This window comes from Phalacrocorax aristotelis, chromosome 6 (genome assembly GCF_949628215.1).
Source record: "Phalacrocorax aristotelis chromosome 6, bGulAri2.1, whole genome shotgun sequence".
Lineage (NCBI taxonomy): Eukaryota > Metazoa > Chordata > Aves > Suliformes > Phalacrocoracidae > Phalacrocorax > Phalacrocorax aristotelis.
The window spans coordinates 63,182,725-63,210,522 of NC_134281.1; the positions used below are offsets into that span (position 1 = coordinate 63,182,725).

General features: G+C 37.4%; 2 protein-coding genes across 6 annotated transcripts in view; one reads left to right on the forward strand and one right to left on the reverse strand.

Annotated features, from left to right (window-relative positions):
• The first annotated feature begins 7 nt into the window (after positions 1–7).
• On the forward strand, positions 8–26,419 carry STXBP3 (syntaxin binding protein 3). Of its 4 annotated transcripts, none has more exons than XM_075098287.1 (19): positions 8–118; positions 4,840–4,889; positions 5,619–5,700; positions 7,786–7,862; positions 8,505–8,583; positions 9,964–10,064; positions 12,072–12,226; positions 13,099–13,189; positions 14,176–14,300; positions 15,770–15,874; positions 16,433–16,490; positions 16,702–16,767; positions 17,172–17,252; positions 17,898–18,036; positions 18,635–18,741; positions 19,196–19,294; positions 20,174–20,259; positions 21,833–21,981; positions 24,132–26,419. In XM_075098287.1, exons 1-19 carry the CDS (start codon positions 76–78, stop codon positions 24,221–24,223), a joined length of 1,785 nt encoding a protein of 594 aa, XP_074954388.1. In that variant the 5' UTR covers positions 8–75; the 3' UTR covers positions 24,224–26,419. The 4 variants fall into 4 exon arrangements, with proteins under 4 accessions (XP_074954388.1, XP_074954391.1, XP_074954389.1 ...); XM_075098290.1 differs by having other exon boundaries at positions 21–118; positions 5,669–5,700; XM_075098288.1 differs by having other exon boundaries at positions 50–118; positions 5,632–5,700.
• AKNAD1 (AKNA domain containing 1) overlaps positions 12,014–27,798 on the reverse strand; it is a 29,746-nt gene continuing 13,961 nt past the window's right edge. For both annotated transcript variants that reach the window (XM_075098284.1, XM_075098282.1), the window contains 2 exons: positions 25,277–25,334; positions 12,014–12,122 (listed from right to left, as the gene is read on the reverse strand). In XM_075098284.1, coding sequence (XP_074954385.1) covers positions 25,314–25,334 — 21 coding nt within the window. In that variant the 3' untranslated portion in view covers positions 12,014–12,122; positions 25,277–25,313. The remainder of the gene's footprint in view (positions 12,123–25,276; positions 25,335–27,798) is intronic.

Genomic DNA, 27,798 nt, shown 5'->3' on the forward strand with positions numbered 1-27,798 from the left:
GAACGGCGGAAGGGAGGAGCGGGCAGGTGGGCGGACGCGGCGCGGCGGTGGAGCGAGGCGGAGTTTGCAAGCAAGATGGCGCCGGCGGTGCGGGGGCTGAAGAGCTTGGTGTGGCAGAGTGAGTGTGGGGTTCCGCTCCGCGCTCCCTCCTCTCCGCTGCCCCGGGACGGGGAGCGGCCTTGGGCCGCTCGGTGGGCGGCGGCGCGGGTCGGCTGGGAGCGCTCACCGCTGTTGCTGAGGCGCCGCGTCCCTGTAGCCTGATGTGTTGGGGCCGGGGGTCCCCTGATCGCCGAGGGTGCGGCCGGGGTCCCTCGTAAGGCGGCTGCAGGCGCGTTAGGAGCCGTGCTGCGTGTCGGAGTTGAGGCGGCCGGCCGCGTTGCCTGCCGTGGGCGGCGGGCGAGCCGGGCCGGGGAGGCTCTCAGGGGAGCGCCGGGTGTGCGGCGGGGGCTGGAGGTGGTGGCTCTTCCGCGGCTGTTTCAGCTAGTGACTCGTCGGGGCGGCAGGAGGCGACCGCCCGGTTTGCGGCGGTGCCGTGAGTGCTTGCAGTAATAGCACCTGGATGGAAACGTCTTTGCCTTATTCCGCGATAAGGGTGAACTGTACAGTATATAGCCAGCCACGCCTTCTCCTGAAGAGGTTAAACTGAAGTCAGCTCTTCAAGGACTTCCCTGTTGCTTCCGAAACGGCCGTTTTGGAGGGCGCTCCCGCCTTCAGAACACGCTCTCTGGTTTTCTGTCATGAAGCGGCGCTGCCAGCTTCATGTGGGGCTTCACGGTTTTCAGAAGAAAAAGCTGAAGGCACCCCCATGTACTTTCATAAATAAACTGCAGATTTTTATTGCCATGTTTAGGAACAGGTTCTGCCGGTGTTTGGTGCAGAAGATGAAGTTGTAACTGCTTCGTGTCTTGGCGGAGTAGAAAGGCTAGTAGTATTTCAGGTGCTGTGAGACCTTTGGGGAAAGGCATCTGTAGCCACCTCACATCAAACTTAATTGAACTGAGGCCATGACTCCGTGAGCAGCTCAGCCAGTCTAGTGACTGCCTGCCTCTGAAATGGGAAGGTCCTGCTGCCTTCCCAGCTGTGTTTTCGTTCTCTGCTCCCATTTGCAAGCTCCAGTCTGCTTGCTTGAGTCACTGGAAGAGAAAGTAGAAAAAGAGGAGAGAGAGGAAAGCAGTCTGTTCCTGTGGTGTTCAGTACTTGATTGCTGACATCTGCACCCTGCTCACATGAGTTAGATACCTTTGTTGAAAACTTGACCTTTAGAAATCCCTACTTTTGCTGCTTTGCTTGTCCTGTCTTGCTCTGTTAAGTCACTTGTGCCTTTGACAATAAAGCAATTGATTTGTTCTGCGGTGCTTTGTAGAAGACTTGGACCTTTAAAGGAGGGAGCCTGATCAAAGTGCTAGTGCATCATCAGGGTGTATAAGGATTTTAAAAAGAGCATTGCCAGTGCAGACAAGATTGTGAGGAAGAAAGATTAGATTGGTGGTGAAGCAGCGTGAATAATAAAACACTTACATTGCAAACGTTGTAAAAACGAAGCTTTTTCTGAAAAGAACACTTTGTTAGGTGACTGGTTACTCTTGTCCCTCCAAAACTACAAGAATGCATATTGCTGAACTAAGTTATAGACGTTTTCTGGGACTTTGTTCAAGGCCCTAAACTGCTGCTTTCTAATGTTTCAGCAAACGTGTGTTTTCTTTTTTTTTTTAAGGCTGGTTTGTCTGAAAATAATGTCAGTGACGCTGATGCTTTATGTAGCGGCTTGTTGTCATTGTGTATCTTATTCCAGTTCTGCGAATAGGCAAAGAAGCTGTACCTGTGTTTTGTGTGCAAAGAATGTTATACCTGTGGTATGGTGCTGTTAAAAATCTTTCTTTCCATTGTGATAGCCCTTTCTATGAGGTGCAATTTTAGACTGAATTGAAGCAGAAGTGTGTGAAAAGGTTAGTTCACCAAAGTTTGTTGTTGGTTAAGCTCACAGTTATGGAGGTGGGGAAAGCTATGTGTATTTAGGAGACGGTGGTTCCTGTGGATAAAATTATAACACTAACTATATGCTGCATCTGTGTGTGTCTATCTGTAAATAAGGTTATTTCCAGAAGGAATCCTGTCTCTAATTTTTTTCTTTTGCAACTTTAAAATGTGTTCTAGACTTATGTAATAAGATTCTTGCCTAGCCATAGATACCTGTTTTAATTTTTTTAAATGATTCAGTACTTCTGCAACTTTATTTTCCAGAACACTTGCTTACAGTAAAAGCTGTCTTAGTTCTTTCTTCAGGAAGTGTGCTATAAATGGGTTATTAACTTTGCCAAGGTGTGGTTTGCCTTTCGTTTGTTTGTTTTTCACACAGGATTTTAGCAGACTGCTGTTCCATCGGGGTTGAGTATAGTTCTTATCTTCCCAATCCAGTAGAAGTAGAAGAAAAATGCCTTAAACTAATCAAGTGCATTCAGAAAAGACAAAACTAGAGAAGGTAGTTAGGATGCTTCGTTGGTATGAAATTTGTGAGAAGGAAATGAAAACTTAGATGAAAATGGAGCACTATTCATACTGGGGTTTGTGATTGTTTTTGGTGCATTCAGAATGCTTACTGGAGACAAATAAGTTGATTTTGAGAGCCTGTAAACCAGTGTAGGTCAGTTATTTGGGTAAAGCAGTTGCAGGCTGAGGACAAAACATAGCAGTTGGAATGTTGCAGGGGCAAGTACACTGTATCTTGCAGACGGATAGCTTGGAATAAATTTTCATGATGGGAGAAAGCTGACTTCTATTTTTAATTACAGAAATTAAGTTCAAGACACAACTGGGTTATGCATTTATATATTCTGGTTTATTTCATAGGCAAGCAAGTTAAAGTATTGTATAAAAAATACATTTGAGACTTTGGACGGGGCTCTAGGGTGTTCAGTTTATTAAAAAGAACTCCGTGTAATGTAAAGGACTAATTCCTTGGTAAGAAGGTTTTCAGAAAATATGAAGGTTAATGAAATTTTTGTGAGGCTAACGATTTGTTCTTACATCTTGTGTACAGACTTAGAAAAATATAAGTAACAAATACACAGTATAAAAGTGACAGGAAAAAATGTGTTATCAACAAATACATCTTGGTAGCAGTTACGGAGTGATGAGCGTTCTGCAATTTTATAGAGAGCCTATCCAAAGAAGCTATAGGAGTCTCTACATCAGGCTAAGCAGACTTAGAACTTGTAGAAAACTCTGGATTGTGTATAACAGGCAGGATGTTGAATTGGAAGCAACCCAGAGGGCAAGTTTGAGGAATGATAATAGATTGCAGGAGTTGTATAAGCAGAAAAGTGTTCGGGGGAGCTGAGCTTGAGTTCTGTTGTTCAGCAGCATCAAAAAAATACACCACTTGCATCCCTCTTGAAACATGTGCTTCTTGCTTAAATAACTTTTAGACCAGACTTTTTCCTCAGTTTATTAGATGAAGGAGAGTGTAAGGTTTTTAAGTTGCTATGAAGAATGTCAATGCTGCAAAAAGTAACTTGAGGATATTGGAAAGCCAAAGCATTAAGCACTCATCTTTTGAAAGAAACTTCTTGTGTTAGTGTGAAAGAGTCTGTGCAGGACATCTTTGTAAAATATAACCATGAGAAGCATGAAATGTGACACCTTGGGAGTGTTGCATGCTATGCAGATTTAGAGTTGTGAAACTGAAATTAAATGAAGGCTGGATGAGCAGGTAGGCTGCTCAGCTGAAAGAAACTACTGAATTCTGAGGCACTGGAAGTTGGGGGTAGAGGTGGAGTATCTTGCAATATAGTGTCAAGCCAAAGGGACTTGGACGCAAGTGAATATGTTAGACGTTTATAACTAAAGAAATAGGTGTACTTTTTGTCATATGTGCACCTACTATTCTGAAACTTCTTAAGGTTCTTTCACTTGGCAGTAATCACAGACTGTGTGTTGAATTTGCTCACTTGTATTTTAGGATTCTGCTTCTATTACTTTAGTTTTTTTCATTTGGGGAAAAAGGTCCAGCTGTTTTAATAGCAGTAGTCGTCAGCTTAATCTGAAATTCTGTTCTCTGGGAAAGGGGAACAGAATAATCAGACCTCTTTATTCCTATGTTTATAAACACCAGGTTTTAAATAGTTCCCCAAATCTTCTGCTTTTTAATTAATACATACCACTGCTGTAAGATCAAATCTTCATTAGCCAGATGATACCACTCCTGAAAGTTGCAGCTCATAGTTCTGATGATCTTTAAAAGTTTGGGTTGTAACTAGACGCTGACTGCTGTTGCTGAATCCTGTACAAGCTTTTAAATTGACATTTCTCCCGAAGTTGTCGTAGCAGGAAAAGATAATGGAAACCGTATTTAAGATACCTTTTAATTCCTGAAAGAACTGGTATTTTCTTATGGTAATTCTGGAATTCTAGAAGAACAAGGACATCTGGAGTTAGCATATATTTTAAAATAGGTCTGTTTGTGATTGTGTTGGTCCAGCTGCCTTATCTTAAAGAGTAGCGTAGGTTTTTTTGCATGTGCACAATCCATTCAGTGAAAGAGTTCACTGAAAAATAGAAACAAAGTGAAATATTTACAGGCCTGTGATCATTCAGACTGATTTTTATGGAGCTGTTTAATGTTAGCAAAAATGAAAGATTTAGCTACATCTTTCTGAAACAGGCAGGGACAGTTTGTGGTCAAGAATTCTGTAGAGGTATTTATTGGGGGTTGTGGGGCTCTTTTTTATCCCTCCCTTTTTAGGTCTCTAAACATATGAATCTAAATAGGTGAATTTTTTTTTTTAGACAAATCAAAACGTTACTAACTGGTAAACTGTCTCTCTCTATTTCTTCTTGCAGAACTAAAGTCATCCATATTTGATGACTGCAGGAAAGAGGAGGAATGGAAGGTATTGTTTGGTTAGAATCACTTGAACAAGTAATCTCTGTCACTGAGTACACAATAAATAAGTGAAGGTGACAGCCGTTAAATGGTACTTAATGTTTTCTATCCAAGTATGGATTTTAGTTTTGTTAACTTGGATCCTTGTATAATACCTAATGAAAAATCTAAAGGCTAGCATAATAAGAACAAATGGTTAGTTGTCTCAATTCTTCGAGTTTTGAAAAAAATATTAGAAACTGTTTCTGTTTATCTTCACTTTTCTTTTGAAAGACTTGTCCTTTATTAATTTCAAAAATTACACTGCTGTGCAATACATGCGGAGCAGGATTCAGCAGTATGATGCCTGTTGTAGCTGCTTAAGCTGTAAACCAGTTTTAGAATAAGTGCAGGTGTATTTAAGCAGGCCACGTGGTCAATTAGGCAGGAATTCCAAAGACTTGTGTCAAAGTTCAAAGTGAAAGTTTTAAAATACTTTCTAGTAGGTAGTGGGGACAAGCTCCTTAATTAAGGTAGAATTCATCTTTTGAAATCCTATATGTAGGGAGCTGCCTTCTGATACTACTTGAGATTAATTTCCCACTGCAAAGTTGCTGTATGTAGGTGCTGAAAAGATAGAGTAATAAAATAGGTTTCAGCTTCAAATTTCAGTGGCAAGTTGTTAAGGAAATGACATGAATTTACTCAAGCTGATTAATTTATCTAAATACCTGTGGGTTTTTTTAAATATATTTAGATCATTCTTTTAGATGATTACACTACTAAATTACTGTCACTGTGCTGCAGAATGACTGATCTACTGTCAGAGGGTATCACAGGTAAGCATAATTCGTTTTAATATATAGATGGCAATATCCTGATAAGAAAAAGGGCAAGAATGAAATTGATGGTACCCTTGCAAGGAATTGGCTTAATTTGGTTGATGAAGACAAGTAGCTATGGGTTATTGAACTAGCAGACTTTCTGGCTTGTACAGTAATTGCCTAGTTCTGATTTTCGGTTTAATGAAAAACCAAATGTTTCTGTGCCTAGAAGCTAAAACCCTTTTTATTTTAATCTTTTTGCTAAAGACTGATGTATGTTTGGGTTTTTTTTGGGTGGCGGGGGTTGTTGGTTTTGTGCTTTTTTTAAAAAAATTATTTTGTTTTGTGGGTTTTTTGCGGGGGTATAAGTGTTTGTTTGCTAACGTACAGGATGGGGTAAATGAGAAAGTTATCTGTCACAGAGTGATTTTTAAGGATCTTACCTGTCAGTTAAAGTTAAGGGAAAACAAGCTCAGGAAAATATAAGCAAATGTTAATAAAAACTACAGGAATAGGCAAACTGTTCTCTGCATTTTTTCCTAATGTGTTCTGTAAATTAGTAATATTTGCTACTTTGAAAATTTGAGTTCTATGTTGTGCAGATATATTTTAACCTCTCTTCAAAAGAAGAGAGCTATCTGTAATAAAAAAAAAAACCCCACAACAAAAAATTGAAAATAAATTATATCAGTGACTACTTTAACTAGAATAAACCCATAAGCAACACTAACAGCAATTAGACTGTCACTTTGCTAAACAATTTGGGAGTAGTTTCTAGTGGAGTAGTTTCTCATCTGCTGGAATGTCTCTCCTGTTCCTCGATGTTGGCCACTGTCAATAGTGAATAAAAGATGGATTGTGATAGATCTCAGTTATGCAGTATGCCTGTTTAGATAAGACTTTGGTTTTCTACTCACATTTTAAAAACGTGTTTTCTCTCCCATTAAGTTTTATGGGCTTTTCTTCCCTACAACTTAAAAAAAGGATGTTTTTCCTATCAAAACACTTTTCAAAGTTGCTTCTTATGATTGACCTTTCTGTAAAGTTTTAGTGTATCGTCCTGCCAAACTTTTTTCCTGCTTGTATTTGCAATTTAAATGGATACAGAAAACTGTAAATGATCTAGTTTTTAATTCGCTTTAGATTTTTAGAAGCACTTTTTAGAGAGAGCAGTATTTAGACTTGGTTGGTTTTCCACAAGTAGCAAGACTCTTATTATTCCAACTCTTCAGTATAACACGATTCTTCTGGAAGTATAGTAGTAAAGCTGTGTACATTTCACTTTTTGGAATGTATTTTTAGTCATTGTAAGTACTATTTACCCTTTGTGAGAAACTTTCAGTGAGAAGGTATCCTGTTAATCAATAAGAAAGCCTTTATTTTTAGTGAGTATACTACTGAAAAGAACCTGTCTTTCCACATCCAAATGTCTGACATGACTTGTTTTCCTTGCTCCTCCCCCTCAAAACTACTGAGCAACATGAATCTCTCTGCATTCTCAAGCTAGTGTAACGCAACACTATATAGTAATGACTTCATTAAACAGAGGAAAACAAGAGTTGAGTGAAGCTGATTTGCTGAAAATGTCTAATTTGTGCCTGCAATTATATTGAAACAGAATAAGTGCACAGGAAATAGGCAAACAAAGGACAGAAGAGGCTGTAGTCCAGAATGACACCCTGCATAGCTTCATTCTCCCACTCCTTCAGTGTGCTGCAAAAAGAACGTTCTTGCCAAGGCAGATCTCTTCCAAGATGTTTCATGCTGGACCCTACAGTTTGAGCATGCTTGTATTGCCATACCTTTCTGTGTGAGGGCAAAACTCTGCTTGTGTAGAATAGCCAGGAAAAAAATTTAGTCCTACAAAATTAGTTGGTGCTAGATTGAGGGTTGAAGAAGTCCTGTGGTAACTTGCTGTATTTAAAATAATAAATAAAAAAATCAAGGCTTTCTTGGCAGAAGATAGGACCTTGCTGATAATTTTGTGGATAACTTGGTTGGTGTTCTTTTTATCGCCTCTATGCTAAAATATGTATGGTGCTTTCCTTACAGATGCATAAAGCTCTTAATTATAAAAATGTAATATTTCTTACTTTATAGTGGTGGAGAACGTATATAAAAACCGTGAGCCTGTCCCACACATGAAAGCAATATATTTCATAACTCCCACCAAAAAGGTAAGTCTTTTAAAGAAAGTGTAGCAAGATTTTTCAGACTGAAAAAGCAATTTTATTCTGAAATATTTATTTACTGTGTACACCTATGCAGTAATTAATTTTTGCATTTTGTGTGATGCTCCTCTGTGTGATGCTTAGTTTTCCATAATAAAAAGACAATGCAGTGTCACGGTACAGTATGTTACAAATGTGTACCTTTTGGTCAATGGAGGCACTGTTTCATTGCTTAGATACTAGTAACCTCACTGAAAGAGATGTTGTATCAAGTAATGATGCAACACATTCAATAGTAGAATTCAAAGTAATGGCTCTAATAAGAGATTACTGTTGCTTCCCAAAAATTCTTGAGAGAATCTCAGCACTGTTATAGGTGGAAAATGATGCAAGTATCCTGTGTTGTTTGCTTCCTAAGGTGCTCTTGGTGCATGACTGACTATCTGTAATTATTATTCTTGGTCTGGAATTAAAAATCTTCTCCTTCAGTGTTTTCTTTTCTAATGTGTTGATTTGCAGTATTCCTAAGTGGAACTGGGTAATCAATGGGGCAGGAGGAGAGGACAGAAGTTTTGCCTGGGATGTGAGGGAAGGCAAAAACACTGACATGAGTGTTTGGTTTTTTTTTTTTTGTCCTACCCCCATAAGTCTGTAGATGGGCTTATTGATGACTTCATCACTAGATCATCCAGCAGATACAAAGCAGCATATGTGTATTTCACTGACTGTAAGTAAACTTTCGTGTTGTAGTTTGATAACTATATATGTAAGTAAGCTTCTCCACTTTCTTTGCTATAGGTTAGTAAATGAAAATTTTAGGTCCTGTTTCTTGAGAGAAGATTTGAGACTCAAGTCATTAAACGTATTTGGGTTGCCAGAAAGTGGTCACTGTGCTGTATGGCAATAGCAATTTCTTTCACAATTACCAAACGATGTTGGTTGTTCCCCACCTCAGCTTTTAATTTAGCTAACGCAGTTTTATTTTTAAAGTGTTCCAGTCTTCTGTGTTGGAAAGTATGGAGGAGGACAGTTCAAGTAGAACTCTGTATCTCATATAAACAAAACAGTACTCAAAGATATAAATGCATGAGAATTTGCTGTAAGAACAATGTTTTGTAATTGGTTATTTTAGGTAGTTCCTTCAGACTTGAGCCAGCTTTTTTTTCCCATCACTTGAAAGAAGGTGCCTGCTTAGCCCTTGCATGGACAATATAAATTGGAAAGCAGAGACTATGAGTGCAAATGGGGTTACTGTGACTGCATGGTCCTCTGCAGCGTGACTGAAATGGCCGTGTAAAGAAGGGAAAACAAAAACACCAAACATGCCGCTGAAGGCAGAGACTGAGTTGTGGCTGTCTCTGTGGATGACTGTGGATGGTGCGTGTCTGCTTCTGTATGTTCTCAAAGCAGTTATCGAACTACTATCAAAAACTCTTGGTTTCTTGTTTCATTTTATGCTGATGCAGCAGTTCTTATTCTGGAAAAATACCATCTTGCTTTATGTGACTTTGTTGCAAGTGTGCAAGTTTTCAGTTTTGAATTATTGCCAAAGTTTTTCATGTAGAGAGGAGTTAAAGAAATAGTTCTGCCACTTTCAAGTCTGTGTAGTATTCGTGTCATCCAAATATTCCTTAAATTCAGTTTCTAGACTGGTATCCAATGTAGTCAGTAAGCGTAGTGGACCACATTTGAGATCTGTAACTAAATTCCATATTTCTGTGTTTTGATGTTTGAGATGTACACATTATTTCTCCCTTCAACCTTTTTGCATCTTGGGAAATGTTTTTTCTCTCCTATACGAGAAGAAATGGCAGAAGCTTTTGCTTTGTTAATATCCTTTACTGCTGCAGACCGCTAATGAGCGTTCTACAACTTTGCTTGCCAAAAGCTAGTAAAAAATGATCAGTGGTGCTTCTTGAAAAAGAGATCTCAAACACAAAATATTGAATATACATTCTCTTTAGGAAGATTAGGCAACTTTTTATATGTTACAGTTAATGGGTTCTTCATTTAGAATTGTCTGTTCTGAATACTGTAAGCTTACAAGTGAGTTAACATCCACAGCAGGTGCAAATGCTTTCTACTTAATCCTTTTTTTTCCCCCTAGTTTGTCCTGACAACCTCTTCAATAAAATTAAGTCTTCCTGTGCAAAATCAATAAGGAGATGCAAGGAGATCAACATTTCCTTCTTCCCATGTGAGTCTCAGGTAAGTTTCATTCTTGATCTCAGCAGCAGAAAGTAGTTTGGAGAACTATTTTCAAGGTTGTTGACCTGCTAGAAAGCAATTAAACAGAATGCAGCTTTTCTTTTTACTGACAAACTGTATGCGAGACCTGTTGCCATTTAGGCATATTTTGTATTTCCAGTGCTTGCCTTTATTTTTCAGATGAAAACAAATACTCTTGTACTCAGAGGTTTACTGTTTGTGCTTGACGTTTTTGCAAGACTTAGAGCCAGTTGCAGTAGAGAGGTTGGAGAAGGAATGTGTTCCTTAAGAGAAGTATTCTGGCTTGTCTTTAGTAAGCAGTAAAGTTTGTTACTGCATATACCAAGGTGTTATTTTGATCGACTAGGTAGGTTGATGTGTAGGAATAGGAATAAGTAGAACTAACTACTTGGGGAAAATCAGAAAAGGAGAGCAAATGGATAAGGAGAACTGAAGGGAGGGGAACAAAAACAAAGCCTCTCAAAAAAAGAAAAACAAAAGCGATAGCAACTTGGCAAACTTTTTATTGAGAGGAGAACACTGAATTCCATGACTTCTCAATTAAAAATTTGAGACCACCAATGGAAAACAATGAGTTGTTTCCGTGTGAAACCACACAGTGGGTATGGTGTGGAGAGATAATTTGTTGCTCATGCACTTCACCAGATACAGAAGGCTGAAATGCACTCTGACACTTACTGATACAGTGAAGCCCCAAACCCTGCCCACTACTGGGAGTTGTACAACTACCCGTGAATGTTTCCCAAGTGTCTTTCCTGTATTCTTCAAACCTTATGAACATACCAAGGGTCAGACCTCTTTATGTATACCAAGTGACAGGTGACTATAGGAGAGGTTGCTGCTATCCATATTTTATTGTGACAGTTTCCTAGTTCGAAGACGCAGTCCTTTTTATAATAGAGATTATTATTATTTAGGTTGAGAAGCCATCAGAGAACAATTAGCATGGTGGTTGGTTTGTTTGTTTTCCAGTGGTGGTGATGTTCCTAAGCTTCGTCTCAAATTGTGTTGGGGAGTTCTGCTAAAGCTGCTTTTTAGAAAAAGTTTTGTAGCTTCCTCTACCAGATAAGGCATACGAAAATTTTGTTGTTCTGTTTCTCTAGATGACTTACCATGAAAGGAGAAATTGGGACTACTTTTCTAAAGTTGAAAATAAGCAGCACTTAGCCTCTACTTGTTTTTAGTTTAGTTCTGTGTTCTCGGTATTTTGGTTTGCAAGAATGTTTTGAATCATTAGCAAAGGAACAGAGAATGTTAACTGGTTTTCCTAATTTAAAATCCCTGGGCCTGCTTTCTGTGGTGATAAAAGTAAATCGACTGAGCTTTGGGCAAAGTCCAAGTGATTGTCTTTTCAAATGAAACATATTTATCTGTGTGGACGTTCTTATTTGGCTCTGTAGTTACAGAATCCATCTGAAGCTGGAGAAAATCCAATTACTGGCAATGGGATTGTTTCCATGTTTGTATTCCACTTACTAAACTGTTGAACAAGTTTTTCTTCTGCATAGTACTAAACATCTTTTATCAAGGTTTAATGCGTTTAAAGAATTTCAGTTCTTGGAGGTAAAGTCTTCATATAATAAACAGATGCAATATATAAAATTCTATTTTAAACAAATTTAACTTGATACCTTCTGTAATAATTCTGGTGTTGCATTGTATGGCTCTGTATGAGACACTGGATGTATAATTAGTTCTGCCTGTCTCAGGTCCCTCCATCTGTACAGGCAGTAAGCAGTTTGACAAATATAGTAATTTACATAGGGGAGGAGAATAATAGAGGAAGAGTGTGAGAAGAAGAAGCAGAGCTCAACAGGACAGAGAAAGAAGACAGAAGTGTGGGTGGTTTTGGTGTTCTTTTTTTTAAGTTTATTATGTATGACTTTTTATTACAGCATGTAGCTTTAAAGTATTAGCAATTCTTTTACCTGATTTTTAGAAATACCCCATTTGAGGAATTATTTTTCTTTGTTGTGCTTTACATAGGTATTTACTCTCAATGTCCCAGATGCATTCTACCGCTGTTATAGTCCAACTCTGGAAAAGACAAAGGATAAAGATGCTGTAATGCAAGTAATGGCTGAACAAATTGTTACCTTATGTGCCACACTAGATGAGAATCCAGGAGTACGATACAAAAGGTGGGGCAAAAATAGTGTTGTATAGTGTAGCTGCTTTCACTTCTAGGACTTCCCACATTGGTAATAGCTTGAGGCTGCAGCATAGCTTCTTTTATTGTGGATGAATTGGTTTTAATCCACAGCTCGGCAATATGGAATGATAGGAATTTGTAAGCAAAGCAGTGAATTGTTTCTCTGTGTGTATTCATATAACAGTACTTAACTATACCTCGTTTTGTTATAAACTGCTCGTTTCATGTTTGGTCAGTAGGATGACACTCTAATATGCTGCTTTCTAATATACTCTATGCATAATCCTCTAACAGAACTGCTCTGTTGGTAGTTTTGCAGCTTTGCTTGGCATCAAGGAATTCATAAATTGCTGAAGCAGGTGGGATGAGGATTTCATTGTAGTAGAGATATTGGGGAAAATACCTCTTCTGAGCTTTGATACAGAGTAGAGAGTAGCATCTTTGAGGTCAGAGTAAGCATCTGAAATTATTCTCAAGAATTGCATTTTGTGGTGTAACATGAAGTGGTGCCTTATTCTCTGCAAAGGTAACAAAGAAATAATTGCTTGACTGTTCTTTCTTTTCTTTCTCTTTTTTTCTTTCTTGTTTCCTGCCTCTGAGTGAGACTTTTAGGTGCTGGGCCATATGCTAGCTAGTGTCAGTCTTTTGGCTGAAGCTGTTTCTACTGTCTGAAATACCTGAAGCATTCAAAGAGTGGAATCGTAATGTAAGAGTGAAAATATATTGGAAATACCTAGAATGGAGTTCAGAAACTGCTCGTGAAACCAGAAGATCTAGGGAGTTCTTTCTGTTTTAAAGGTAGCATTCTAGTGTTTTGATGAAGAAATTAAAGTTATTTTTGCATGTTTCCTTTTTTCCCAGTGGACCATCTGATAAAGCCAGCAAACTTGCACAGCTTGTTGAAAAAAATCTTGAAAACTACTACAAAACTGATGAGAAAAGCCAAATAAAGGTAGAAAGTGAACTAAAATGTTTGCTGCTGCTTTTTTTTTTTTAAGTCTGGGGAGAAAAGTCTTTGGAATATGTTTTGATAATAGGTTCTGCAAAACCAGATTTTATTTATTAATGAAGGCAACTAGCTGCCATTTAGTTGTTTTTGTGTATGAAAGCAACTTAGAGGTAGTAACTGATACAGTAAATCTGTATGTGAGCAAATATAATTTGTGTGATCAAACTAATTTTATTTGATAAATTGGCCCTGTGATAATGTAGTGGATGATACAAACCTGAAGAAAACGTTTGATTGAAAATGCAGTTGTTTTGTTTTAACATCACCTTCCACAGGGCTATGTGTAGAAGGGCCTTCACTGCAGAATTGAAATGTCTCCCATTAAGGGATTTATTCTCCACAAACATACAGCTTTTAACATAAATAATGTTTTGAGCTGTCACTACAGATCAGGGCAATTTAGGGCAGCTGCCTAAGTGCAGAGCTATGAGGTAAACCATTCTGACTTGGTGACATTCCCTTCTGCTACAGAAATAAATGTACCTGATGCTACTGCCACTCTGCTAAACCCTGAAGTGAAACTTCCAGTTGAATGTTGGGAGATTTTTTTGTTTTGTATTGCAGCACAGTATGGATAATCCACTGTGAAATACAAACAATGCACTTATTTGTGAAAAGTCAGTGGGAGGCCTTTTTTGTGTGTTTTTTTTTCTTTACAGTTGTTGCTCATTAGGTGAGGTTACTGAATGTATTGCAGTGGGCTAAGAGCATTGCCTTAAAACTAGTATTTTAAACCACTGTTTAAAATACTGGTTATCACTTAAACGTTTGTTTTTATTTATGTTGATAAACACTTGGGCCATGCTTTTTAGTTTTTTTCAGTTATTTTTCCAAAAATGTCTACGCTGCTGTAACTTATTCTAAATAGATTAAACATGCATTAACTTTGTACTCTGTCTTAACTTTACATTTATTTGATGGCTTCCTAGGCTAAAACTCACTCCCAGCTAATAATAATTGATCGTGGCTTTGACCCAGTATCAACTGTACTTCATGAACTCACCTTCCAGGCAATGGCGTATGATCTGCTACCAATTGAAAACGATACTTACAAGCAAGTACTTTTTTAAAAAAAATCAAAATGCTTCATTCTTGATTATAAAAATTTATGGAATTGTTTAGCTGAATTGCACCATAGCAATATTAGCTGCTTATATTACATAAGTCTTGCTTCACTTATGATTAGTCTTATATCTTGGTCTTGTAACTTCCTCTTTTTATTAACTTCCTTATTTAGTTGAGACTAGGTAGGATCTAGTTAGCATTTTTGCGAAGTTCTGAGTCTAACAAATTGCATTTTTTTAAAAACAAAAAACTTTTTACTAGACTTGAAACAAAACTTTGGTAGTGCATGGTCAGGTTCTCTACCTTTTTCTTTCATATTGTCAACCTACTTGGCCTAACAAGGTAAATAAGACCAATAATAGAATACCAAGGAAAAGCTTGGTTGTTTCTCAGGAATGTTCACTTTTACAGCTCTAGTCATTTAATTTGTGTAGGTGTAAAAATCTACATGTTTCTATCCTAATTGCACACTTAGGTAAGCGTTATTTTTATTGCTATTCGGGGTAGTGTGACATTGTTTTGCCTAAGCTACGTACTTTTCTGTCGGATTATTCAGACACCAAAGATTTGGTAAGACTTCTGCTTTCTGATGACCCACTATAGCAAATGAGACCTAACTGCCCCATTGTTAAGTTAAGCAAACAGGAATGTGTGTCTCCTCTGTCAGAAACACTGAGTGAATGCTTTCACAGAAAATGTAGAATTCTATGAATCTGAAATTTGCTGGGTTTGAAAATGTAGCAGAGTATGTCTTCTAGTCGCGATCTGCCTTTCACAATTCATCTTGTGATTTTTTTAAAAATCTTTTTTTAATGTTTTTCTGCTTTCTGGCCATATACGCTATGTGAGTTTCTGTAAACTTGAAAATATTATGTAGTATGATTGCTATCTGCTCTATAGGTTTATTTCTGTAGAAAAGTAATATCTGGTCTGTAATGCTGTTAAGCATGTTTCTTGTATACGTGAAGAAATGTGCCCTGCTTAGTCTATTTTGTGGGTGAATAGGACTTCATTTTCCTTCAGAGTAATGAAATGTCTTATAGTAGATATAGAAAACTTCACTTTGCAATCTCAACGTATATTACTTTGCACACAATTTGCATTTGAAGCCAAAGGGAAGTTGACACTGGAGGCTGAAGAGAAATTGAGGTGCAGGTAAATGTATGATTGAAACTCGTTAATGTTTAGTTTAAAAGGTTTTTCAGAAGCTGTTGCCTCAAAGCATCATTCTAAAATGAATCTGCTTTTTCTATGTTCAAAGATGTAATCTGTAAAATCCTTATGTAAATTATATTGTGTTGGGCAATCGCTTGGATTTGTAAGTGAAAACCTGTGTACGTTACAGCTATTACCATGTATGTTGATTAAACCATAACAATTAATACTCTAATGAGTTATTTGAATGAGGGGGTGGGGGAGAAACCAAACCAAACTACTGTCCGAATTTTCCCTTGAAAGATACAAAACAGAAGGACCTGCTGGGAAGGAACGGGAGGCAATTCTGGAGGAAGATGATGAGCTGTGGGTGAAGATTCGGCACAAACACATTGCAGACGTGATAGAGTATGTGACTACATAACAAAAACTAGTTAGAAATGCAAATTATAAAAGTTTCTTTGAGAGGGAATGTATCTGAGCTGTTAAGAAAGGTGGAATAGAGGCAGTAGTGAAGATGGTTTGCAATATAGACTGTACCCTGTTAAGTAATCAATGCCAGGAAGAGAAAACATTTTCAAAAATACAGTATGTACAGAGGTACGTGATTTTACTAATATTAATTACAGTTCTTGAGGAAAATGGAAATAAAATTATTTGCTGGGAAGTATTTTCAAGTCCTTTAAATCTGAAGGGGTTGTTTTGCATAATCTATTAGCAAGTTATTGCATCAAATGACATTATAGAGATATCATAAACAGAATGCTCAACTTCAGTTTCCTTTATCAAAAAACCACCCCTCTTCTCTGAAGGAGACCTGTATTTTAAGCTTCTACTTTTATTCAGAAGTTCTTGTTGCACAGTTCTTCTAAGATTTAAGGAGAGATCTTAAGAAAAGATTTAAGAGCTGTGGTGCTGTTTTATGTGATCATTTTCCTTTTTTTTTTTTTTTCCTTTCCCTTCCAGGGAAATACCAAAGCTCTTGAAAGAAGTTTCATCAAAAAGAAAAGAAACAGAAGGAAAAGTAAGTTGTTTAACATTGTTTTTCCCAGTAATTTAATTATTTTCAGTTGATAAGATCTATGTAATTCATGGACCTATTGCAGGAATTGAGGGTGTCTTAATGGCAATTTTTTGGGGGAAAGAAAATAAAAAGCAAGGTTGCAACAGGAAGGGAAATAAAGATGTCAAATATTGTGGGGAAAAATTTCTCAACTTCTATCACTTCTTCACAGTTATCAATATCTGCTCTGGCCCAGTTAATGAAAACGATGCCGCACTATCGTAAAGAGTTGAGTAGGGTAAGGGGTCTTTTTTAACTACAACTTCACAATAAATCGCTTTGTGACCTATAATTTTCTGTGGTGTTTTATTCTGTCATTTTCCTGTTAAGCATGCTATATAACTTTTTTCCAAATTAATGTTCACCTATTGTGAAATTTTGAGAAGAAAACTTGTTTCCACGTGTTTCATTTTAGTAAATAAAAAATACTTAAAGGATTTGCATGCTTTGAGGATTGGAGATAGCATAGCAGTTTAATGTTTTAAAAGGTATTATGGGGGTCTGTCTCTAAGTGAAGGGTAAAACACAGAAAATGCATGATTGCACTGAAGGATAGCTGAAAGTTTTGCCTCTTGTAACCAGTAAAAAAGATTGCTTGATGTGTAAGTTACTGCAGCTTGTGATTTTTTTTTCATCTTCTAGCAAGTTGTCCATCTTAATTTAGCAGAAGATTGCATGAGCAAGTTCAAATCTAACATAGAAAGGCTCTGTAAAACTGAACAGGTATGTTTAAAAAAAACCAAACAAAAAAACCCCACCCAAAACCCCCATAAACCGAGCAACAACTTACTGCAAATGTGACACTCTTTTTGTTTGCAGGCATAGATGTTTGTTTTTAACTGACAACAGTAGTATGTTTCTTGCCTTTTTTTGTGATTGCTTTTTGAGGTAGTAGTATTGAAGCAAGTGAGAGATACAAGGCTCTTACTCTGCCAATAAAGGAGGAGCTTTTAGAGTTTTGGGGGTTTGTCTCTGAATCTGGCTGTTTTGTGCAAGGATCATCTTTGTGTTTTCTTTATTCAAAACTCGTATGAAGTTGCCTTACTGTGTTCTGCAGAAGAAAGGCCTTTTTAAATGGCTGGGAAAAGCACCTGTTAGGGTGAGGCATTACATTGTACTACTAATCTCAAGTTAAAACCTATAAATTTATATGAATTCTAGATATCAGCTTGAATGCTATGTAATGTTACTATCATGCTGTAAGTATTGAAATAATTATGTCAAAGACTTTTCATACTGAGTTTGAATTGATGCAGCTTGATTGTTTCCTGAAACCTACAGTTTCATAAAAGTGCGTTTCAGAGTACACAAAACTATGCTTTTTTTTAAATGATTACTCACATAAACCACTCTTCTTTTTAATTTTAGGACTTGGCTCTTGGAACTGATGCAGAAGGTCAGAAAGTGAAAGACTCAATGAGAGTCCTCCTTCCAGTTCTGCTCAACAAAAGTCACGAGAGCTGTGACAAAATTAGAGCTATTCTCCTGTATATCTTCAGCACAAATGGTATGACAAGCTGCTCTGGTTTTTTCCTCAGTACTATGGAATTCAACTCAAGTTTTGGGATAGTCCAGTATTTTTAGTTAGCTTAAGTATCTGTATTGGAGCTGATGGCCAAGTTTGAAAGAAATACTGTCCATCCTGTGTAGCTTCTTTTCTCTCAAATTAGTAGCAAAGATATATTATTATGGAGTTAAGAGATTCAATAAAAATGCAGATCCATACAGTGTTTTAGCATCATTCCTGTGCTTGGGTGTGTTTAAATTTTCTCCTTTTCACATAGTATTGAAGCTGTTAAAGGGGAAATTTCATGTCCCTTGTAACCTAAAAATGAAGTCAATGGGGAAGATTTTGTAGTAGAAGAGGAGGCAATTGACAGACTGTGGGTCTGAGGAATCTATAGCAGTATTGAGTTTTGGTCTCAAAAATGGACCATTAAAGAAAATTTTATCTAGAATATAGAATTATGGTAAACTTAGAGAAGACTGGCCAAACAAAAAAAAAAAAAAACATGGACTAAATAACAGCCCAGAATGTGTGAGACAAAATTAGTCTTACTCCCAGTCACATGGTAACTAAGCTATATGTTTTCCTTATATCGAAGGAACTACCCAGGAGAACTTGGACAAGCTGATCCAGAATGTACAAATAGAAAGTGATAGTGATATGATAAGAAACTGGAAATACCTTGATGTTCCTGTTATCTCTTCAGTAAGAATGTATTTATTTTTGCAATTTCCTACCACCCAAGCACTTGTCTTCAGCTCTCAGCAGCTCTTTCAGCATCTGTTCCTAACAGTATTATCCATGTTGTCTTTTTTTTTTTCCTTTTTGAATCAGGCAATTACTAGGAATTCTTGTTTTTACACTGTGGCTAAGTGGTAAATCCTTTAAACGATTAATAATTTTCAAAGATACCGATAAATGTTCGCGATAAAATCATCAGATGGTGACTTGAGCTAGCTGGTTTCGGGAAGTGCCAACTTTGAATATAGTATTTCTAGTGTATCTTGAATTCTACAAGTATAAATTGTTGTTCTTTGTTATTATTATTTCTTTATTATTTTTTCCTACTGATCCCCTCCCACCTGCTACTAGCTGAGAGTAGGTTTCAAGAAACCAAATACACTGTATAATACAACCATGTTTTGAAAAATCTTTTCAGTCTGCTGCTCAGCAGCATAAACACCCAAGAAGGGACCGTTCGTCAGAAGAAACTTTTCAACTTTCTAGGTGGACGCCTGTTATCAAAGATGTTATGGAGGTAAATTTGACCAACTAGTTAATTCATGAGTGCAGTGCAGAAATTTACTCAAGTGAGCAGTTATAGCCAATCATCTTTTGCAATTCCATAGTATCTTGAGTTACTCTTGTTAAATATGTCTGTTGAGCAAAGTGATCACTTCTAGTCTGTCTGTAATATAGAACATGACTGGCATGTGCTAGTGATGCTCCTTTTTGTAGGTTGTTTTAAAAGTGAAGGAAATGAAAGTGAAAGCAAAAAGTCTTTTTGAACAGCTTGTCCTGTGATTGGCAGTAATTTTAAAGTAATTTTTAAGATGTGGATTTTTTTTTCCAGTAGGTCTTTAAACTGTAATTCAAAAATCTAAACTGTAGATCAGCAGAGGTTGGAAAATGTTCCTTTCCGGAAGTGTAGTTGCTTTGTTCTTAAAACTCTGCCTAAGCATCTGCAACTGACCTCAGAACAGTGAGATCACTGGACCTTTAGTCCCCAGTGCTGTCATTCATAGATTCTTGGTGACTTTCACATGTTCATTTGTGTCTTCAGGGGACCCTAACTTCTCTCATATACTGTTATAGAGAAATTAAATATGTTAGGGCTGTTGCAGATGAAAAGCTGCTAGTGAAATCTGAACAGTTAAATCAATATTATGTTTATAAAGAAAGCATATCTACCTCCCATTCCTTGTGATATACAAAAGCCTTGTAATTTTAGCATTACATGGTGTAGCATTTTGGTACATAGGAGCGCTGTTCATGAGATGCTGCTTGTGATCGGTTGTCCTAAGAAATTGCATGTGCTGGCATTAAATTCCAGTTAGACATCCTCAGTGAAAGTTGAAACTTGGTGGGTTTTAGGTCTACGTGGCTGTTTAAAGTGGGTCTTTGTTTTGTTCTTCAGGATGCTATAGAAAACAAACTAGATTCAAAAGACTGGCCTTATTGTTCCCAGTGTCCTCCTACCTGGAGTGGTTCAGGAGCAGTAAGGTAAATTCATTTCCTGACACGTAACATACCTGTTTCTCAGTATTTTTGTCATGTACATTCTAAAGCATTATAAATGTGCGCTTACAAAGTGGTGGAGTAATGTATATAAGGTAATGTTAATGGGTAAAACCTATTTTTTTTTTAACCTAAAACGTACTGAACTTGGTTAACTTTAAGTTGTCTTAGCTGTATATAGCTTTTTGAGTATCTCCCTTTTGCTTCAAAGTTAGAAAAAACGTTTACGTATTCCCAGAATGAGAAGTTTAAACCATTGAGCTTTTCAGTGTGAAGTAGTTTCAGGAATGGATTGTCAGTATACTGTGACTTAGGCAAAACCAATATTTTAATTTCTTCTGAAATTTATTTCTGCTGTGGTAGTGGTTGTGTTATTCTGTACGTTAAATGCAACTTCTGTATGCCCTCTCATTAGGGAATATGGGTCTGTTAGGCATTTGACGCCTGTTGTCAGGGGATGGTTTAGAGAAGTCCAGAAAAGTTGGAGGTCTTGAAATGAGTTCTCTGCTAATGAATGTGAAATTGTGTTCTGTGTAGTTGCATACTTGCTGAGTAGCACTGACAGGTGATTTTTGGAATATTTTTCTTTAGCTCACTAACTTGTATTGTCCCTTCTTTCCCTTTTCAATCCCACTAGCTCTTGAACCTCATGACCAATACCTGCCAATTGGACAGCTTTATTGCTTTTGGTAGTCTTATTTAAATCATGAGACAGCTGAATAGAGAGAAGAATGTTTCTGTTGCAGGAATGCTCATTGCACTAATCAGATACTGGAATTCATAGGGAGGGAAACATTATAGGTATCCTAAATGCAGAGGGCACACTTGAACTGGAATTTGTACCTTACTAAATAAAAGGCAAAAGGTGGATACACAGCCTTAGGAAAGTAGTTCTGTTACTTCCACCACCAACTAAACTGTTGGTGTGTCCTTATGTTCCTGGATATGCACTGTGATGATCAATGCAAGGAAACACTAGGGCAAGTCCCTGTATGTTGTAACTGGATCTGTCTCTTGTAGGCTGATGAAATCTGTGAATCTTTTAGCAAAGAGAGATCAGGACTGCAGACGATTTAATCTGAATCTGCAATTACTACGTGTGTGTTAGAAAGTATATTTTAAGAGCTTTTTTTTTTCCTAGCTATCTGAATCTTAGTTGATAACAGCCAAATTTTTTAGAGATTCTGTTCATGTTTGGAGACTGAAAGACCTAAGACACTAGCTTTTTCAAATCAAATTCTCATTAAAAAATGCTACTGTGACTGCTAGCGTGCAATATTAAGCTACTTGGTAGAAGTCCTTTGTGTGCGAGCTGTGTGTGCAACAAGGTTTTTGTTCTGTATTTATTTTCCCCCTTGTGATAACTGAATAGTTTGAGTAATGTGCTAACTTGTTTTTGTTAAAATTATTTTAATTATCGATTTGTCTAAATTCTTTTGCTGCCATTATGCAGTTCATGGTTTGATTATGACAGAAATCTTTACTGCTTGTTAAGTGTATAAATTTTACCAAAATTAATCAGTAAAGCTATATAAATGTCTTCTGAAATCTTTTACAGTGCACGCCAGAAACCTAAAGCTAGTTATCAAGATGAGCGAAAGAGTAGTGCAAGATTGATTGTATTTGTGATTGGAGGAATTACATACTCTGAGATGCGCAGTGCTTATGAAGTTTCTCAAGCCTACAAGTCCTGTGAAGTTGTTATTGGTAAGCTTGTTTTGGGAAAAGGGTGGTGTGCAGGGCTTTGCTACATGTGTTTCTGGAAAATGTAAGGATCTTTTTTCTTATGTTTCATTACTTGGTTCAGTGAACTAGTACTATAGCCAGTGTATTTCTTAAAACTATGCACTTAAAAATACCTTTTTAGCTGATCTAGATTGCTTGATGTTTGAGATTTTTTTGCAGCAAGATATTAAGGGCAATAAATACAGTTATGGTCTACGGAAAAATCCTCATGACTTATGCCAGAGAAATCTATTATTAAAGTAGCCTGATATATAGCAAAAATGATTTAAACAGACCTATATTTCCTTGAATTACAGTTTCCTCACAAGCTTCACCTTTTGCCTGTGCTTTACCTTCAGCTACACTTATTACTACCATTGCTTCTGGAAGTAGTAGGAAAGCTGGCAGACTAGTGCAAAATTACTCACTTCGTGAGGAAGGGAAGATAAGTATTTTTTAAAAAAAACCACCACAACAACAAACAAACAAAAAACCCCAAACAAAACAAACCCTAAAAGACTTTTTCAGTGTAGCTCAGTTGACTTTGCAACATCTTCCAGTTCTTGTCATAGTTTCTTCAGAGACTACACAAACCACACCATGATTTATAGTTTTCAGGGCAAAAGCTGAAGTAATCTCCCTAACCTTCTTAAGATTCAGCGGTAAATGCATAAATTACCAGCTGGGGTAGTAATCTCTGAAGTTAATAGAGGCAGCAAATGGTTGTTCCATCAGCTGCTGTGCTTCAAATAATAATTTCCAGTAATGCTGTTTAAATTGAGGTACTAAAATATTAGGATATAAAATATATCAAAACAGGGTTCCTAGATAAGGAACTTCACCAGAGACCTGTAGCCATCTGCAGTGGCAGCTGGTGTCTGGGTGCAGGGTCATCTAAAGCATTCTAAATCACTTGAGATGCCTATGTCTGGCAATTACATTTAGTCTTGAGTTACAAAAAGGATTATATCTATCTACCATAATTTTAAATAAATAAATACTCTTCCCTAAAGAAATGACAGCCTTGATTCTGAGATCTAGAGTGTTACCTCAAAACAGTGGGGGGTGTTGTAGGTGTGTTTGTGTGTGTGGATTTTTTGGTTTATTTTTTTGTTTGCTGGCTTCATTGTTGATGATTGAGGTAGGTTTAATGCTGGTCCTAGTTTAGAGTTGCAATGGAAAGACCAGGACAACAGGAATGTAGTTTAACAAGACTGTTTCATCATCTGAGACTTGTTTACAAAACCATGTTAAGTGTAGGTCACTCTTTCACTGTAATACCTGTCACTAACTACAGCACCATCTTCCCTTTTGTTTAGAGATGATTCTTGGAGGTTTTTTTGTAATCCTGATTTCTGAGGGATGGTGGTAACTGCCAGATCTCCATGTGGCTTACTGTGAGATTAAAATCTTCCTGTATTTCTGATTCAGAACTTGAAGAATATTAGCCTGTTCAGATTGACACTACTAAAACTAAAGGTTCAAGACAGCCCTAATGTTAAACAGTTAAGAGTTCCCTTTATTGCTGTAGGGTGACCCTTCATGGCAGAAGTTATAATCACTCTCTATGAGAACAAGAGAGGTAGTTGAGCACTCCTGAAGAATAAAGATTTTCTTTGCTGTTCCAGGCTTGGAATTTGTTGCAGACTTCTCAGGGAAACATTAGTCAGTAAAAGCCAATTTGCTGTGACTGATATTTCTGTGGAAAACTACCGTTTGTGACAATCTTTAATCCAGATGGTTTCTTGATTCTAGGATAAAGCCTGTCATTAACCCACCCTTTTACAGAATAAGCACATTTCTTGCAGGGTGGGACAATTGCATCCAGCAAAAGTGGCCAGGTTCAGCCTATGTTTCAAACTGGGCAGAACAGGACTTAACCTGTATCCAAAGTAGGAGTCCCAATCTGGATGCCTCAGTGTGCGCAAGAGGGACACTGCCTACCTAATGGTGATGCTTACATTTATGTGATGACACTTTATATGATAACACAGGAAAATGCTTTGAACTGTTGTACTTTTCGGTTTTCTAGGTACAGTAAAAAACACTGGTCTGTAACTTTTGTTAAAGAGGGAATGTCTGAAAGTTGGAATTTCATACTGACACAGTTAATACTTATGCTCTTTTGTCAGGTTCTACTCATATTTTGACACCTAAAAGACTACTGGATGAAGTGAAGAGCCTTAGTAAACCAAAGGATATGGTCTGCATTAAGGATGAATAGAAATGGTGATGTTTATTATGCATTAGGAAAAGACAAATAGTATGTACAAGTTCTTATGGAACTGACTTCTATAAATACTCTACCAGGACATTACATGGTTCTGACTAATGGAATGTCATTTTATAATTTGGATTTGCTGCTTTTTTGGGGAGTGGGAGGCAGAGAGAGATAAAAATCAACACGTGTGTTTCTGAGGTTCTGTTTAGTATAGACGGTGTTACACTGTGCTTTTCCAGAAGGGCATGTTTGTTCCTAATGAATTAAGCTAAAAGTTATCATGATTATATATAAACTGGCGTTGTCTGAAAACTGTGAAACCTTTCTATAGCAGAGTTTATTTCTAAAAATGAATTTAAAAGGGTCTAAGTTCTTAGGTAGAGGCTTCAGAAGATAATTTGTAAATATGAGATTATAGTAAAAATATTTCACACAAGCGCAGTGTCTTAAACTAATATTTTCTGTAAAATCACTGAAAAGTCTTTGAATATATGTAGTTGTGAAAAATCAAAAGGTGTTTTTAGAATGGTGATGGGTAAGGTGGAAAGTTAATCACAAGTACTAAGCAGTTCTAATTTCAATAAACGAATTTGGAGAAATGCTGTCAACTGTGCACTGCAGTACACTTTACATTTAAGGGATTACAGGGATTATTACTAAAGCTTTTCAAAAAAACTTAATTTCTTATAACCTTCCTTCTGATTGTGTCTATGTAATCTGTCTGGTTTAGCAGTTGAATTGCTTGTGATATAGATGTTCCAAATTTTAAGTGTATATTCTCATTTTGAGGGAGTGGGAGCAGGGAAAAAGGAGAGGAAAAGAAGGGAAGCAATCGAACCTTTCCAATGGCTCGGTAATTTAAAAAAGAAAAGCAAAAAGCAAACCAAACACCAAAACCTGATGCAATCAAGAGAATTTACTGTTTTCTTCTACTTAGTTACATACTAAAAAAGAAATACATAAGTTTGTGTTGAAGGGGATCAAATAAATTCTAAATTGTATTAATTCTGGAACACTGACAGTGTTTAGATTTGTGTTAGAAAATTAATTACTAACCTTTTAAAGGGACATTGTGTTGATGTGCCTTGAAACGTTAGTTTGTTGTATGTAGGATCTGAAAGAAATGTCACAATGAAAAAGAACAGGTTATTCATGGATTTTTATTTTTTCCCAACTGTAAGGCTATTTTGCAAAAAGGTGGTTTTGTTTCTTTTCCCTTAGTTTTGTACTCAGATTAACTAGTAGGTTAAGAGAACGTTTTTGCTAGGTAAGTTTATTCTGAGTTAATTAGAAGCTGGGAAAAGGTCAAATCGCACCCCCATCAGAGAGGAATGAAATAGGAGAACATTACATAATGATTCTAAAATGTTGCAGGACATGGGGCATGATGAGGAAAAGTGGCTCTAGCTTTCAAATGTACCTACATGAGTTAGGCATCTAACATGCTGACTTTATTTTCAATAGGAATGCAGGAACACCGCCTTTTTAAATTAACTAGTTCATCAAACATAATGTGCATTCAAAATTTTATAGATATTTCTGCTAAGAAAATTTTTAAATGTTCTTCTGAATTCTAGTTTCTAACTATAAATATCAGCACAAACCCAGAGTAAAAGTAAGAAATGCAGTGTTCAACATTTTCTTACTAAAGATGCATGCTCTGAAATCACTGTCAAACAATTAGGCTTAAATTAGATATAGTCCCTACACTTTGGCAAGAAGAACCCAACTTCAGTGTAAAAACTATATGTAGTTGTAATTTTTTCCTATTCCCAAAGCTTACAAGCAATAAATACAGAACAAATAACAGATATCAAAGTGTCCTACTTAAGGACTTAAATTATTTATTTCAGTAGTACATAAAATCCATTGTATTGATGTTTATTTGTTGCATAGAGTTGAAGAAATACCAGCTTCAAATGTTGGATTACTTTTGTATATTCAGCAGTTAGACTTTTTCAAATATCTGCTTTAGGCTTAAGTGCTATCACCAGCTCAAAATCTGGTAGCTGATAAATACAAGACTAAGACTTTGGAGTATTGGAATCCATCACCCACTTCTTCCAGAAGGCAAAACTAAACATTACTGTAAAGGTGGATTAATAGAGATGCTTTAAGATGAGAAACCTGACAGCAATATGTAGCCCAAAACAGCTCCTGGTTTCTTACAGGAGCTGGGGGTGGCAGTGGATTCTTGTAAAGATGTTAATCTTTTTTTCCCAAGGGTCTTCTGAGCTACCTTTTTCTAGATCGAGATTTGTTTTATCAAGATGAAGAATGGGAAAGAGTTGTATCAAGATAAATGTCTCCCACCAAAACCTAATATTTTAGAGTACATGTACAAGGTATATTATAATTTTGAAAGTTCCTGTTTTCATATCGTATATCTTAAAATAGATACCTAGCCTGTACGTGTGGGCCCAGATTCATATAAGCGCAGGTGTTGGTCTGATTACCCTAGATTATAAAGATATGTATTTCCAAGTGCAATTTATTTCTTAGCTTGAATCTAGAAATCTGGATAAGATTGAGAGATGACTACGAGGAAAATGAAAGGTATGGAACAATTCCCATGTCAAGAATGGCTAGAATAGGATCCCTGATGAAGGGGAAAAAAGGTGATGGATGAGTATGTGATGGAAGCAATGAGAAAATAATGTTAGTGTGCAGATGGAGAGACAGACATGTTACCTTGCTATTCAGTGTGTGAAGTAACACACGAAACTTGCAGTTGTCAATTCAAAACAGAAGGACTGGTAGCATATGAGACATCATGTGGTAATCATAGACTCATAGAATGGTTTGTGTTGGAAGGGGCCTTTAGAGCCCATCCAGTCCACCTCCCCAGCCATGAGCAGGGACATCTTCCAACCAGGTCAGGTCGCTCAGAGCCCTGTCCAGCCTGACCTTGAATGTTTCCAGGGATGGAGGCATCGACCACCTCTCTGGGCAATGTGGGCTATTGTCTCACCACCCTCACTGTAAAATTTTTTTTCCCTTCTATCTGGTCTAAATCTCCCCTCCTTCAGTTTAAAACCATCACCCCTTGTCCTATCGCAGCAGGCCTTGCGAAAGAGGTCGCCCCCATCCTTCCTCTAGTCCCCCTTTAAGCACTGGAAGGCTGCAATAAGGTCTCTCCACAGCCTCCTCTTCTCCAGCTGAACAACCCCAGCTCTCCCAGCCTGGCCTCACAGCAGAGGGGCTCCAGCCCTTGGAGCATTTCTGTTCCCCCTCTGGCCTCGCTCCAACAGCCCCATATCTGTCCTGTGCTGAGGAGCCCAGAGCTGGATGCGGTGCTGCAGGGGAGTCTCCCCAGCGCAGAGCAGAGGGGCAGGATCCCCTCCCTCGCCCTGCTGCCCACGCTGCTAGGGATGCAGCCCAGGGGACGGCTGGCCTTCTGGGCTGCAAGTGCACGTTATTGGCTTATGTCCACCTTTTCATCTACATTTCATAATGACATGCTTTGAATTGTTATATCGGGGAAAATCCTTGATGTACATGAGAGAAAAATCTTTATAGGGCTATTAAAGGTATTACTGCTGATTTGGAAGGACTGAGCTTTCGGTTTGCCATAGAAT

Excerpts from the sequence above, each read along its gene's own strand:
- STXBP3 (XM_075098287.1), top strand. The coding sequence starts at position 76 with ATGGCGCCGGCGGTGCGGGGGCTGAAGAGCTTGGTGTGGCAGA. Across the intron at positions 4,890-5,618 it reads GGAAAGAGGAGGAATGGAAG|ATCATTCTTTTAGATGATTA; the intron begins GTATTGTTTGGT and ends AAATATATTTAG. Across the intron at positions 17,253-17,897 it reads GGCTCTGTAAAACTGAACAG|GACTTGGCTCTTGGAACTGA; the intron begins GTATGTTTAAAA and ends TTTTAATTTTAG.